We start from the raw sequence: 16867 nt of genomic DNA, 5'->3' as shown, positions 1-16867 counted from the left end.
GGAGTTTCGTTTTACCTTGGTGCCATTTATCGTGCTCCTGATGTGAACGATGCTTTTATGTGTAGATTGTACGATTACATGTTGCCGTTGTCCGGTAAAAATATAATAATTACGGGAGATTTTAATTTACCTTCTATTGACTGGAGTAATTTAAGTTATGGAATATCCTCGTCTAGCGATGTCCTCTTGGATATGATGCTGTCCCTAAACCTGACACAGTTAGTTAATTGTAATACTCGTGGGAATTCCATTCTGGATCTTTTGTTGGTGAGCGAAAAATTCACTTCTGGACCCGTGGCTGTGGAGCGTGGTATTTCTGACCATCAGTTGATAGTTTATACCCCTATTCTTAGAGAACGTGTGGATTTATGTTCCCAAGGAGTAACTGTGGTGAAGGACTTTACGAAAGCGAATGATGTTGCTATAATAGACTTTCTAAACGAGCGACTTGATTTGGTACACACCAGTGTAGAGGCCTCTTGGAGGCACTTTTGTGACACTGTAAAGTGTTGTATTGATGATTTTGTGCCGGCTAGAAAGGTGCACAAGAATAAACCGTACCCTTGGATGAGTCGAGAAATTATCCACATTAAGCGAAAAATTTAAAAATTAAGAAAACAGCGTAAAACGTCATTGCCGGAGTTCGGTATGCTCAAATATAGTTTAAATACAAAGATAAAAAAAGCGAGAGAGAACTTCTTTGGTCATAGACTGCAGGAGTTTGTAAAGAAAGACCCGCAAAAGTTTTGGCGTTATTTGAATCGAACGAAACAAGATGTTCAAAAAATAAAAGTTGATAACGAGATGGTTACTGACCCACGTTCCATTGCTGAAAATTTTAACGATTATTTTCATAGTGTTTTCGCCGATCGTGAGGGTTACTTCCAAATATCGGTAGCAGATCCTCGAATGGAATTCTCAGTGTCTAGGGAAGGTGTATTGAACATGCTGCTTAATATCAATACAAAAAAATCCACGGGACCAGATGGTATCCCGAATGAATTTTTAAAAAGGTATTCTGTGCAAATTGTTGATTTTCTGACGGAACTTTTTAATACGTCAATTAGGACGGGTGAGATCCCAGAGGATTGGCGTGTAGGTCGTGTTGTCCCAATTTATAAGAAAGGGGATGCATTGTTAGTCAGCAATTATCGCCCGGTGTCCATTACTAATACTTGTTGTAAAATGTTAGAGCATGCAATATCAAGCCATGTGCGAAATATTTTAAATGATAAGGGGTTCATTACTGTTCACCAACACGGTTTCAGGGGATCTCTGTCTACTGTAACCCAATTGGTGTCTGTTGCACATGACTTATTTAATGTTCTGGACAGTACCGGACAAACTGATGTTTTATTTTTTGACCTTTGTAAAGCCTTTGACAAAGTCCCTCATATAAAATTATTGTGTAAGCTGGAAAGTATAGGGCTCCCATACTGTATTGTTCGCTGGATTGCCGCCTACTTGAATGACCGACGGCAGTTTGTGGAAGTCAAAAACGGTCGTTCAGATGTTTGTGATGTGACATCTGGTGTCCCGCAGGGTAGTGTACTGGGGCCCATATTATTTTTAATTTACATAAACGATCTAGTTAGTATAATTCCGGAAGGTGTTTCTGTAAAATTATTTGCAGATGATTGCATAATATACAAAGAAATTACGACCACGGCCGATCATATTTTATTACAGAACACTATTGAAGCAATTTCTCTCTGGTGCCGAGATTGGGGAATGGTAATTAATAACAACAAGACGGTTGTCTTACGGGTAACAAGGAAGAGGTCACCCAGTATATTTTCATATTTTTTAAATAACTGTACAGTATCATGCGTTGTAAAATATAAATATTTGGGGGTTACATTTACTAGTGATCTTAGTTGGTCATCTCACATAGCAGATATTTGTTCTTCAGCGTTAAGGAAATTATGGACTATGAGAAGGAAGCTTAAAAACGCACCAGCGAGTACCAAAATTTTAGTTTACAATACTTGTGTCAGGTCTAAGTTAGAGTACGCGGCAATTGTTTGGGACCCCGGAACCAAGAAAGATATTAACCGTCTCGAGCAAGTTCAAAGGAAGGCAGTGAGGTATATTTTTGGCAAATATCGAAGAACTGACTCACCAACTCTCTTAATGAAACAGAATAACATCCCCTCCCTACAAGCACGAAGAAAAATAGCACGATTAACGTTCCTACATAATTGTTTGTCTGGAAAATTCAAATTGAAATTACCAGACTGTATAAAACCGCTGACGGCAAGGCGGACCCGACATAGACAGAGCGATCGTTTACTGTCCCCAATATTTGCTAAAACGAATTGCTTTAAATGGAGTTTCTTCCCCAGAACTGTTGAGGACTGGAATTCTCTCCCACCCGATGCTTTCCAGTCTCCAAACTTTGTCAAAGAGCTGGAAAGAATTATTTCTTGATGTTATGTGTTGTTACGGTTTTGTTTCCGTGTTCTCTATAGTAGTTGTGCGCTCTTGTAGATCACACATATTTGTTGAAAGAGCCCCTCCTGCTAGGGCTTCTATGCTCGCAGTATGTTAAAATAAAAATAATAAATAAATAAAAAAAAACCGGAGCTGAACCGGAACTTTTTCACGAACCCGAACTGAACCGCTATATTTTTACCGGCAGGGAACTGAACCTGAACCGGAACTAAAAAAATAGTGTTCCGAGCCAGTTCCAGAAACGATTCAGGGCTCTTCTGTTTCACCTTGGGACGCGAATGCCCTCATCTCTACCTGAGCACGCGCGCGTCGCGCTCATGACAACAACACGGTGAGTCGGCACCGCTTTACGGATATCATAGTACACAGCTCCACTTAGCGAGGGATGTCGCCAGTGCGAATTCACACTTTCTTGAAATTCTGCTAAAGACCTGGAGCTTAGTAACCCTCAAGTGTTGAACTTCTTCGCAATCTTTCGCTTCCTCTTTAGTGGTTTCCTCACGTAGACAATTCAGCATTAACAATGGTAACCGTGATGTTTAGCAATAACAACAAAAATGATGTAGCAAATCACACTGTTAGGGGCGTGCACGAAGTACTAAGAGCAGTTACTCGTTGTCTCCTTCCATTGTTCTCTAAAGCGGGCTTCCGGAGTGTGACATGAAGCAAGAATTAAGCGAATCGCTAAATATTGACCATAAACACCATGATTCACTTATTTAGCTGACTACCCTATACGTTTACAATGTCACGAATAACCATATACAGGGTTCGTGCAGACAAACCTAACCAACATTTGCACACGTAACTCGATGTTTACTTACCCAGGGAACTTCCGGTGACGCACGATGGCGTATGTATGCGTGCGAGAGCTACAAAAAATCCTGAAAGCCATACTCAGCGAAAAAATAAACAGACCGCGAAAACGTCGGCTTCCATGCATTATAATAGGGCAACATGGCTGTATCAGGTGAGTTTTGTGCAGGTACCGCTAGGGGCACTACCGATGACCATCCATGTGAGACATCGTGTAGGTGTGTAGACGCCGGGGTAACGAACAAACGCGGGCGTGGGGGGGGGGGGAGATATATATATATATATCAGACGAAAGGAAGAAAAACGGGGGAAAGGTCGGCCAAACGGGCCAGCGGGCGTGGGTATCCTGGAAAGAAGCGCGTTGACGGAACAAACACGAAAGGCATTATGTGAATTCCTCGGTTATTAAAATACGCCCCTGTAAAGACCGTGCAAAGCCGTCATCGCTGCTGCGGTCATTCTTTGTTTATCGGTTACAGATATGCGTCAGGAAGGAAGGATTCACGATCACCACCCTAAGCAGCACAATGTACTGAAAGTCGAGTGCAATAGGGGTGGACGGTATGTGTCTTATCAATGTTCTTTAGTGTCACGAGTCTGTTCAAGGACTTCCACATACCCGGCCACCCCTTTTGCACTCGACTTTCAGTACATTTTGCTGCTTGGGACAAAATCATGACCTTATTTGTGACTCTGTTTATACAACAGACGCTGCCACGCGCGACAGTGCCACCGTTTACAGATAACGTGATGGCGGTGACTAATGTTTTCCGATTTCCTCTTCTTTCGTTTTCATGTCCTTCGCAGGCCCACCATTCGACACATATGATATACTGGTGCTTTTGTAGAAGATCTCGCGTCATGTTCCCTGCACTTTAGCTTATTTTCGGAGAGTGCGGATGCTTCCCTCACTACACACTAACTAAACCGTTCTGAACCCGTATGAACGCGTTAGAACCGTTATTCTTTGCGCTCCGGAGCTCAACCGGACTAAAACGAAACTTCTGAACCCGAAACGAACACGTATTTTTCTCGGTTCGACACCCTGTAGATGACACTCAACTAAAAAAGCAACTACAACAACAATTATATTTTGACGATGAAGTGGGGAGGTTCCCCACTGTAGGTGTGGAACGCTACCCCACAGCTAGGTGGTGTAATATGAGTGATGACGATGATGAGAGATGAGGGTGATGATCGGAGTGGCGATCGTGATGGTGGGAATGCCTGAGGGTGCTGTCGAGGTCATATTGAGTCCATTAGGCCAGTCTTCTAAAAACAAAACAACTATATGACGTAAGGTCGCCCTGGAACTGGCCACACCGATTGTTCCTAAATAAAGCGACGTAGTCACACTCAAACAACACAGATGATGGTCGTTTTGGAATATGTACCAACCTGCCAGCTGTCTAGTACCGACTGCGCGAGTAGTAATACGTGACGTGTGCAACAAACGGATGTCGCCATGTTGAAGCAGTACACTCTTTACGAGCAGTTCGCGACGTGTGTGTTCTGGTGGGGGAATTGAAACATGCCGCCAGGATATCACAATGTGCTCGGTCGTTCACTGTTTGTCCCTTTGGTATTCAGTGTGGAAATATTATACCCTAATTATCAACCCCCGCAACCAAAAGGGTTCGATACTTCGATCGCTATAGCACTGCGCAGGCTACCAGGCCGTGGGAAGTCCAACTGATTTGTGTCGCTTCCTGCGAACTCACGCGTGAATTCATGCACTTGGTGCAGCAATATGCGGCTCATAAGAAAACAGATGGCTGGCTGTTGCTCCTCCCCGGTGCAAAGCTGGAGTGGGACTTCAATTTTTAACCAGTTGTCATGCGTTTACACGTGCCAGGCGGAAGTCGCAAAACACACCAAGGGTAGAAGATCTGCACTAGACCAACATTTGGTATGAGATAGAGTTCGGTATTTTAAATAAACTTCGAAAATTATTAATTGAAACACCCCCGCATATTCGCAAACGTCACACGAAAAGCGAGTAAGCAAACATTAACTCACACAGCAAACGCAGAGGAGGAAGGACACTCCACCCACGCAGATATTTCTCCTGTGACCTCGCGTTCTGGATCGGCCTTACTTTGCGAGAGCTTCTGGTCAGAAGTGCCGAAACTACCAACACTGTCCGTCGAGCAAATCACGTGCGGCACAAGTTGGGCTTTCCTAAGAGTGATCTTTCTGCGTGATTAGGGCTCATGTAGAGCAACAAAGCAACACGAGGCACGTTTTGGTGTACTGTCGTGACACGGTTGTCTGTAATCTCGAGCTCGTGGCGGGGCGATCCCGCTATCGGTATTGTCGAGCACGATGGAGCTATGCCAATGTCGTCTCCGAGGGGAGGCCGGGCAGGTCCCTGCGCCACACATAGTCACCTATTGGAATGATAATGGTCTGATACTTGGTAGTATCAGGTGTAGCAGACGACGATCGTTGATGTTGAAGCGCCCGAGTACGCGGGGCTTCCCCTTTGAGATGACAGTGGTGTTGCTCCGTGCGCAACACCGTATATAGAGATCGCTCCTTCACGAGCTGGAGGCTACAGACAACCATGCCGCGCATAGCACATACGTATCGCCGACCCATATGTTTGACTACAATAAAAATCAAGCACAGTCAATTGTGGTTAGCTGCGCACACGGTGGTTCTAGGTTAGCTGCGCACACGGTATGATAGAGATGACTGGTTTGTAAATTGTGATGACGAAATTATTTGCTGAAAAATTTCGATACGTGGTGTGCCACATCGAGAAAGAACTCGCCGTAATGCTACGGTGTTCACGAAGTGATCCTGTTAGCCCGTGGTGACACCAACGCGTTTTGCGGCTATTTCAGAGCTGCAGTGAGAAAGCAGTAGAGTTGTGCAAATTCTGATATATTTGAATCGGTGCTGTTTTTCTGATAACTTTCAAACATTCTACCACCAGGAGTGCTGCTGAACATCGGAGCAGAATCTGGATGGCAGATGGCACCCCCGTTATGGTACGGACGGTGGCCATCACGCTCGTGGCGTTCGGGGCCCACTTATGCGAGTGCGCAGGATTCGCCTATTTACCGCCAATGCTACTCAAAGCTGGATTCACCCAACAGGTCAGTTCCGCGTATATGCTTCGTAGACAAGGGGTTTTCCAGTTCATTGCGTCTTGAAGGAACTTTTTACCAGCAGGGCCCTAATCGTAGCAGTCTGGATGTGGGGGAAGTACTGGTATTGTGTGAGCGTGCTGGTGGTTTGCCTGCATTACAGATGTGTCTCAGTGGGGCCTCAATTACAAGCGTGTGTGCTTGCGGAAGCGAATTAGTTTTTTGAAACAATACTTACCTGAAATATCGTAATATGGCTGTCGTCGAAAGCCAGAAAACGGCAGCAATCGAAACTCTGCCTCTTGATTGGAGATCAAGTTCGCTGACGATTACGCCTCTTTCGCACCGCTTGCTGATAACTTGCCAAAGGTTCTCAGCCAACCAACAGAATACGCACACATTCTCTCTCACGTGTTGTCTCTCACACACATCAAACACAGAATGAGGCAGCGGTTTTTATGTTCTGGTGTGAGGAGCCTAGTGAGACGTCATAGAAGGTTTTAAAAGTCAGATATATTGATTTTGAAGTGCGCAGAACCGAGCGATACTCGCGCTGTCTGTTCATTAGCGAACACTGAATATGTGTGCGAAATATCTTTGCCCAACTACTCGTAGTTTTTTAGAAAACTTTTTTTTAGTTCCCACGCCCGCCCGTCAGACCGTCGGCAATCCCTGCGCACTGGCGCACCGACGTCATTGCTCTCGGTTTAACTGTCTTTGGCTTGGCATGAACTCTTGGCTTGGCCGCTTGGCTTCTTTCGTGTCATCCACTGTGCATCGTACATAAGCGAACATCTGTTATGCTATTGCTAAGCCTGAAACAAAGCATGTGAATATTTTTTTTTTGGCACAGCGTCGTTTGGAAAGTGCACTTCCTTGTTCTGACATTGCCTTTTATGGGCTGGAGCGATATGATACGTGATATGCCACGGCGAAGTTTTTGAAAATGCGACGCTGCTACGCTGTTTGGACAATTCATCGGAGCATTCAAATGTTACCTATTATAAGCTGCCAAAAGACAAAGCAGTGCGGAAGCTCTTGGCTGAGAGCGACAGCGGTGCCTGCTAAGTTCCACGCCAAGGATTTCGTCCACGAATGTTATCATAGGTTACGCGCGACTTCAGATGCAATGTGGAATCTCGGCACGAAATCGTCTGATGAAAATATGAGGTGCCCGACACACAAATTTTGAACGTGCCACAGAGGGTCAAGACAAAAAACGAGAGGAGAAAGGTAAGTCGAGGTTCATATATCAAAATAGCAAGCTTCATGAATCGATTGTGCAGCTGTCCTACTGCGCTTACTCTGATATAACCACGATTAACAACACAATAGCATTGATAATCTAACTTCTGAATTACCACAGGTGCATGCTGAAGGCGGAAATGAAGCAGGATCTGGCTTGCATCTGGTGCATGAAGAAATTGCTGACACGTTAGTATCAGTCTACCTGCCACCAACAGGTATGACAATGTGATGTTATAATTTGAGTATTGTCTGATATAGAAGGTGCGTTACATTAGTTCAGTTAATTTGTCTTTTGCACATTTTTGTTACTGTTAGCTGGATTACTGTTGGACATACAATTCTTTCTGACACGCAGACGCTGATGTCGTCTCTGATAACGTTTTAGAATTTTCACTGTCATCAACGTCCATTGAGGAATGTGCCTTTACTATCTGTGAAATCTTTGATTGAAGAATAGTCCAGAATTCACGTCAACATTGTCTACTCTTATTAGTTCACTGTCTGTGTTCTGAGAGCTAAGAAAAATTAGAACTATTTATTTGTCCCAGTTTCACACTGGATGTGGTACTGGATTGACATGTAAGCTAAAATACTAAATAATAAAATTCTACAATATTTGTGTTGGTGCATTACTGTGGGCAATGCCACATACATTACATTTTTAGTGGGTCCAGTGCACAGATACTGTGTGCATACTGCATACATGCTGTTCGATAGGCAAAAATACCTGAGCAGTGCTGTGTTGTCTCTTTATCCAGAGTTCATAATCTTACTGCAAAGTCACAGTACGTAGAACAGCAATGTGCAGGTATGCTGCGATAGAGATTCACAACAGAAAGAAGAATGTTGAGAGCATCTAAATTTTAATGAGACGAGACTTTCGTGCACAAGGCTGCTCTTGTTAATGTCTAACATGAAGTTACAAAATCCCAGAACATATAAAACATCTTGTAAGGTCGAGAGCGAGGGTTGGTACAGACATAAAAATAAATGTACAACCATATATAATAAAACAAAAAGGGGGTACAACTCCATCAGTTTCAAGCCGGCAATGGATGAGTTGACAAGACACTGTAGCACTCTATCCCTGATCGTGTCGCCCGTGAATGCTTTATGTGTCACTTATCTGGCCGCCGTGGTCATTCATGTATTATGCTACACAACTCATCCCTTGTCTGTTTCAGACTGATGGCGTCGTACCCTCTTTTATTTTATTATACTATGTTTGTTTTTGTATATTTGTACCAACCCTCGCTCTACTTGTTCTCTACCTTACAACATGTCATATGTACTCTGGAATTTCGCAACTTGATGTTAGACCTAAAGAAGTACAACCTTCTGTGCGAAAGTGTTCTTTCTGTTGTGCACAATCATTACAAAGTAAACATGACTATCCATTTCTTGTCATTAAATCCTTTTTTTTCTGCAGTGTGTGGTGAGCAACCGTAAGGACACATGCAAGAATGGCAGTCCCTTCGGGATGACAAACCCTCATCACCTAATGAGGATACAGTGGTTGAGGAATGGTTCATGTTCTCAAGCACATGGAAACTTCAACAAATAAATCATGAAAAGGCCAGTCAGTGCTAGCACCAGGAATTGAACGTGGACCATCCTGCTACCAGTCAGAGATGTTACATTTCAGGCACTCTTGGCTTTTGGTGAATTACTTGTTGACTTTGTCAAGTGGAGATCGCCACAGCTCATTTGCCTATCTGTGAATTTTGTGGCGTGTGTTGCGTTTTTTTCTTTGTGTGTTCCAGACTCAGAATGGTTACTTTGGATCAGGTCAGGTACGTTTCATTTAGACATGGCAAACAGAAGGTGGTGTTTCTCAACGCAACTTAGCAGTGGCATTCATGCATTACTGCTGCGGCCATTAAGCGTGAATGAAAAGCTGCACATCACTCTACTTTTATCGTGTGCTATGTAATCTTGTCCAAGTTCTGTCAAACGAGTAATGCTATCAAACGTGTAATGCTATCAAAAAATTCCGTACGCATACATACGTACGTACATTTTGAGTGGAATGAACGGTAGCGCATGAATGCAGGAAGGAAACTCATGTTATGGCAAGTGTTCATGCATTGTACATATAACCACTTATTTTATTTCTTAGCTTTCGCCGGCGTATCGTGTCAAGCCATGTTATATTAATTTGGAACATGTTCTTCTTAGTAGAGAGAGAAGCTGATACACAGTGAGAACATAGCTCGTGCGTGTTTGTCTTTTCCACCGCAGACCTTGGTTTTCCTCCCTGACGGCTACACATGCAGGGGTAGCCTTCAGAACCGGTAGTTCCAGCCAAGTGAGAATTGCTTTTCAGGGGATCATCACACTGGCACATGAAACACATGGTTTAAATTATTTGCAGGACAGGAATTGAGTAGCTTCACACAAATACTACTACTACGACGTAAGAGTAGTTTCAAATCTAGCTTTTTTGTGTTCCTGACATTATCGCACAAGGTGTAGTATCCCTATGATCCTTTATATGGGGGGTATGTACAATGCAATCAACAGATATGCTATTTACAAATCTGTGTTTCCTACTGCGTTGAAATGGGGTAGTTTGTATCTGAGAGCCATAGTGAAACACAGGCAGCCAAGGACAGGCTTTTGATGCCCTCGAGAAACATGGCAACACATTGCAGGGACTCTGGATGCTGCCTAAATTTCCAGAACACAGAGCTCAAGGCAATGTTTAAACAAAAACTGGTTCGAGAAATCCAAGACAGTTGCATGTGGTAAGCAGTCCGCTGTTGGATTTGCTTCTGTCCGAGATACGTTATCTCAAAGGGGACGCAGGGGCGCGCTCTGAATGATACTAGAACTGCCTGTGAAATAGAACGAAGAGAGAGGGTAGATATATTTCCACTGATGTGGAGCAGTAGGGTATGATCGATAAATAAATAAATATATCACCCTTTTTTCTTGTCTGTTATTCTGTTGGTTAAATTGTCATTTGCTTAGCAGTATATATGTGTATATTCCAGAGTCTGCTAATAAATAACCTGTAGAAGTGCAGTCTCGTGCACGAAAATCTTGTTAACATGTGGAAATAAATAAGTTGCTCCTACCGTTTAATATCACTCTGTGATCTACTCATCACCGGCAACTTGACATCGCCTATTTTTCTGCCTAATAAATATATCAGTTGAGAGCTAGCAGTCGCATTGTAGATGTCTCATCCTGTCCTTGGCTGCTTGTGTTTCACTATGGTAATGTTCAGGCGCGGATCTAGGGGGGGGGGGGGGTCCAGGGGTCCGGAACCCCATCAATTCCAGACTTGAACATAGGGTTCAATGGACCTATCGCAGCATGCACCTTGCACTTGTTCATAGGGGATCCCCCCCCCCTCGAAAAAAATCCTAGGTCATGTTTGCTATTGCAAAAAGAGAGAGAGAGAAAAAAAAATAAAGACCATAGAAAAACACGAAAAGAGCGACCTGGAAAGCTGCCTGTTCTAGTGCTCACATGGAGGCAATGCAATGAGGTAACATGTTCCATTGATGAACTGTACATAGTAGTACATATCACAATGGCAACCGATTATTCAGATCTTTCTTGAACTACCTTGTCTTTTGGAGCTTTGATAGCCCAGCCTATTATTGGAGCTCTATGTGATTCCCCTCTTGAGATACTCTTGAGAATCTTGAGAAGATTGCTGATGCTGTGCAGTTTGTTAATTTTGAAACTGTACTGTGCTGAGGTACAAAAAGATAATTGTCATATCTGCATTTGAGTACATAGGAATAATTTGTAAGTACCTTCCTTGTTGGCACTAATATTTGCACCAGGTTACAACATTGTTGATTGATGGAAAATGTAAATAAAGATATTTATTTGCTTGCCAAATAATGCACAAATGTCGTCCTTTCTAGTGATATATTCCCTGTTCACCAGACATAAATGTGGAAAAGTTAAAGGGGCACAATGATGGTAGAGTCTAGCATTGCTTTTTGCCACTTCACATATATTCACTGTTATTCGCGTGCACATGTAGGACTAGGAAGGTAGAGCATAAAAAATAATTTCGTATGCAGCCACACATATGATTCAGAAGATTACATAGATAATAAATGTCCAAGCATATATAATTTGCTTCATGTGCAATGGGTGTGCTAACGCATTGCTTCCATGAAGCCTTTTTATTGATTTTTTTATAAATTTTATTTTTATTTTATATAAATTTTATATTACTTATTTACTTATTTTTTATAAATTTTATAAATTCAAAACTCAAGTTACACGGCCCCTGTCAGACTGCCCTTTGCGAATGGTTTGGTAACGTGTCTCTAACTGTAAAGGTAAGAGGCAGTCGAGAATGCTGCAGGCAGGGTTGAAACTTGCATCTTGCTTATCATGTCCTACATGATAATATTAAATACAAAGTGATTTGCGGAATAATTCCTGAGTACGGAATTAATTCCGAGGCTGGCCAGTGATGTCATCCAGAACGACAAGTCACATAATTGCCTCTAACACTTTTACACCCCATGTGCTGAGTTGTGGATTGAAACAGCACTCTACAGAAGGATAAGGTGCACCCACTAATTTGATTTCTAGGATCTATGCTATGCCCTAACTCTTCAGACCCCACATTTCTAAAAACACCATTTCTAAGTGGCAACATGTGCTCTGGTACTTCTTTTGCGTCTGCATAGTGTGCAACCACATGGCTTCCGGAGCTTTCGTGTGCATGTTTTTGTGCTACAGTGCTCATTACAAACAATATCCAGATGTTATACATGAAATGCAATAGTTTGTAGCGTGCCACACAACGCAGCGTGACATGGGAGTGTGTGATTCAAAGAAAGCTTCTGGAAAATGCACAGAATCCCACAAAAAGCTTAAAATGTGATTGATAATTTCTTCTACGTCGCTCGTCGTTCCATACCATCGTCGACGGTGTTGCACATTGATAAATTGTACGTAAAACTTGTCCCATAGCAGTATGCAGTGTCTCAAATACATAGCACGATTTTTTCCTGCAAGAATAAAACGCTGTCGGTATTTCTTGCTAAAACGGCTGTTGAAACGTCAACCTCTACAATGGGCAAGTGCTCTAAAGGGGCGGGCTAGATCTTGAACTTTTCGCTATCCCGTAACGCTTGCTAAACGCTCGTGCTCCCCGGTTGACGGCCAATGCGCGTGACGGAATGAGCGCGCAAATTTTGAAAAATAGCTATAACGATCGCTATGTGCACATCAAGATTGAGCCCTAAAGCAGAAGCGACTTGATACAAATTGTACGTGCTCACAAGACACAAACGACGAATTCCAGTCACAACATCGCACAGAGGTTGGTTCACGAATGCGTTCGCAGCTGCTGCACTGTTTACTTATCGCGAAACCAGTGGAACCCGGCTCTCCGCCATCTTCAAGCACAGATACGTGAAGCCACGAAAAGCCGTAGCTGAAATCCACTGACAAGTACGAAGGCGCGTACACGTCACAATGCCCGTTCCGGTGCATCCATGTCATAAAAATGGCTGCGCCCATGTGTGTTTCGAAATGAATTATCTATTTTTTTTGACATGGTACTGTACCGAACTGGGAGAATGAAGGTGCATTTTGGGGAGAGCTAGATGTGAGCTTTCAGAATATCACAACCGTTCTGACTATTTGGGATATCGGCAATGCTGACCGTTAAAGAGTGCACGAGCACCGCCGGAGGCGGACAACGGGAAATATGACAACTACAACAACAATAGATGCTGACAATGAGATGGATTGTTCAATATGAAGTTCAATGCGGTCCGCTGAAATACGGCGTTTAACTGCACCGGTTTAACTGCAATAATACTGAGAAAACGTAGAGGTATGGATCGAAAGACGTTAGAAAACGACGCGCAGAAACGACTGTCACGTTGTTTACAGACGATTCGGCTGCCCATCATGGGCGCCACCACTTTGTATGATGTGTATGATGACGTTTGCAGTGACGTAAGGCCATGACTTGTCCAGAATCCACCGCGTTCCCCTGGCACGCAATAGCAGAGCTCCAGATCTCCCAGTCTCCGGGGCTCGAAAAAAATGTTTCGACGTCAGAATCAAGTGGTATTTTTGCGTCAGGCATCATAAGTGATACCCATTGGTCGAGTAGCATTGCGCCCCCCCCCCCCATTGTTTGATAGTTTCAACCAGCTCGAAACTAGACCAGCTCGCGTGGATAAGTGGTTAGCGCGCTGGCCATGTCACGTCGAGACTGCGACGTACGCGGGTTGGAATCCCGGTGCCGGCTGTGCTGTCCGGGACGTTTTTCCTGGGTTTTCCTTAGTCACTGTCATACAGCGCTGGCAGCACAGTTCCCTTAGGAGTCAGCCCAGGACGCACATTCCCCCAGAGCGTTAGTCGTGACGTTCTCTGACCAGTTCGTGACCAGCTCTGCGAGGCCGACAACGACGAGCTCTTTCAGCGTTCCTTTCTTTTTTCTTAATGAACATGTCCCCCTCTTTCAGCACCACCACCACTACCCAGAACCACTTGATAGTTTCGAAATGACACTCTTTCGCGGGCACCGGCGTGCAGGGTCGCAGCGTCCCGGCGATGTAGGTTGACAGCATTGTATTGTGTTCAGAGAGTGCGTTCGCGAATTTTTTCGCGTGTTAAAGTGGCTCTGCGTGTGTTGTGCTGTATCCCTGACACAAATACCGTCCTACAAACAGTCCATCATGTTCAGAAGTGGAATGCAGTGGTGAGCTGAAGCCTGAGGAACACTTTGGAGCACCGTCGCATTTTCAAATACAGTGGCAACGAACACATGATTCTGTGCAACACAAGTAGTCCTCTACTTATGTTCAAGTAGTTTCCCTTGCGTTATAACCATTGATGCGCTGCTAGCAACGAAAAAGAATCTCATTTTTGAAATCGCACGCGCACATGTGAGCCTCGCTCGCTTCTAGGACTAGAGTGTCTGCTCTGCAATGTCGAACTTTGTTTGCTTATAGTGTGTCAACAAACGCAACCCGGTGGGTTCTGTACGCACGGTGAATATGTTTGTCAGAGTTTTTAGGCAACACTATGTGTCAAATAAAAATATATCTAGACAAAAATTTGCTTTAGTTGATGGGAATACAGAATAACGGCGTCAGGCACGAAAACCAGTGGAAGTTGATTGTAGCCAGGACCTGCCGAAAGGCGAGCCAAACGGAGAGGTTCCTGATTTGCCGACAGGTAGGCATCATAACTCATTTCATTAGTCGCATGCCGAGTGTTGCCTGAATTATCTCTAACTATGGCTCTATGGGGAGCTGTGGGAGACTGGCTATAAGCCCATTTCGCGACGGGGGCCCTCCGGATCGTATACTGCGGCGTCATTTGTGGTAGTGTAGCCTGAGGTTTTTCCGTACACAGGCATGTGTCGCTTACACTGCGGCTCTGAAAAATGCTGGCAGAAGGATTTCCACCAAAGAGATGACGTTCCTAGTACAGCGGTGAGACAGGGAACACGCCGGACACGACCATCTAGTTAGCGCGCTCGGCACTAGAGGAGGGCAGTTGGCGTTGCGGTCGCCGGGCGAAACTATAGTGCAACAGGACCATAGTCCATGGAGAGGCATAAGCCCTCTCCTGCGTGCACTCTGAAAATAATAAGTCAGGTCGCGCTTGTTGTCGTAATAGTTGGCGAATGACGGAGCTAGGCTGTCATGCACCACGTCATCATCGCGCCAGGACTTCCACTTCGAAGTATGTTCACGCACACCCTTTGCCCTTTGGGTCTGGGAGAAGAAAAATTTTCGACTTCCGCAGCAGTATCCACGGATGGCGCTTCCAGAAATGGCAAGTCTGCCTCCGCATTTGTAATACCATCCGAAGGCGTACTGCAAGGACGACGTGTTTCGCATCAAACGTCATCAACAGCTGCAGCACTCTATGTATCTGCACAGGAAGCTAGTGAGACTGCAGGCATACGAGGCTCCTCCATTGATAGATCTGTTAATGGTTTATCAGTATGTGTACGAAGCAGGACACAGGCTGGTTCTCCGGTGGGTTCCAGCCCATTGTAGTGTTGTGAGGAACGCACAGGCTGACTCTCATGTAGGAGACGGACGAGTATTGCACTGCTGAGAGGAGATCGTCGTTCCATGCTTCAACGTCTAATTGCACCACTGGTTTCCCGCCGATGGACAAATGACATTCTCCTCCATCTATGCTTACAAGAGTTGATTCGACGCTCGCTTTCTGGACAGCGCGAAACAACTTTCGTCAAGACGCTGCATTTATTCGTCGGATGCGACTCATTGTGGTTGTTACACCGCAGTGACGTTACCACTTGAGACAAGTTGACTCTCCCATTATGAGTGCAGTGATCTGGAAGATCTAGAGCATATTCTTCCCCATTGCCCGCACTACCAGCCTTCCCGAACGATACTTACAGGGTCTTAATGAGCTGGACTCTCGCCCCCTGACTTTGTCAAAATTGCTTTGTCCATGGCCAAATCCAGCACACAACGCGCTGCCTTCGAAACACATCTGACTTTTTGGACATCTTAGTACTTCGTTCCTCACTGTCAGGCGGTTCATTATTCTATTTCACTACATTACCATCACCAATGGGTAGAGTATCGCTCCTGGCGATGAAACTTCCCAATCATAATCACGAAATGAAGTTATTGTGCCAGTATTTGAAAATAGCTACAGATAAGGTACAGTGATATTTGCTTATTGGTCGGCACGTCTTAACACAGAGCCCAGATCAGAGGATGATACCTCGATCGTCATATTCTTATGAGTTAGTGACGCTATCAATCCACCAAGACTTGTCAATCGCTGTCACTCATAGCATCTTCGATAAAACTGCATCGAGGTTGCCCCGGAACCAGCTGGGTGCGGAATGCAATATCGAAGATCAACCTGCACCATGGCAGTGCTCGTAGCGAGAAGCACCTGGTGTTAAGCGGGGAATTGGGAAAAGTTCCACCTTTTGGTTATGAGTTTCGATTAGCGTGTAGCGCTAGCGCGCTGCATTTCCACGTAACAACACGTGGTAGCAAGCAAATATGAACACGGCCGACATTATTGTAGACGGAGGAAAAGATTGGCTAACGCTGATACAAGCGCAGATGAAATAGCTAATGAATTGTAAGTGCCCTTTTTGCAATGTTCATCAATTCAAAGTTGATATTCGCCACTTATTCTCATGAATTATCGGCAAGAGTTCGTCGTCATTGCTGTCCGATGTGCTGGAAAGAAACTCCTATACACCAAGCAGCCGTACGGATCCCATAACGTACGTGCGCTGCGGCAGT

At 44.4% G+C, this 16867-nt stretch overlaps 1 protein-coding gene across 3 annotated transcripts in view; it reads left to right on the top strand.

Annotated features, from left to right (window-relative positions):
- LOC135378484 (proton-associated sugar transporter A-like) overlaps nucleotides 1-16867 on the top strand; it is a 160965-nt gene that overhangs the window by 109375 nt on the left and 34723 nt on the right. For all 3 annotated transcript variants that reach the window (XM_064611537.1, XM_064611538.1, XM_064611536.1), the window contains exon 2: nucleotides 6212-6374. In XM_064611537.1, the coding sequence (XP_064467607.1) occupies nucleotides 6243-6374 (132 nt within the window). In that variant the 5' untranslated portion in view covers nucleotides 6212-6242. The remainder of the gene's footprint in view (nucleotides 1-6211; nucleotides 6375-16867) is intronic.

The sequence above is a fragment of the Ornithodoros turicata genome, chromosome 1 (genome assembly GCF_037126465.1).
Source record: "Ornithodoros turicata isolate Travis chromosome 1, ASM3712646v1, whole genome shotgun sequence".
NCBI lineage: Eukaryota > Metazoa > Arthropoda > Arachnida > Ixodida > Argasidae > Ornithodoros > Ornithodoros turicata.
Note: the sequence above shows the minus strand (reverse complement) of the source record. Positions and strands in the feature narration are given on the sequence as shown.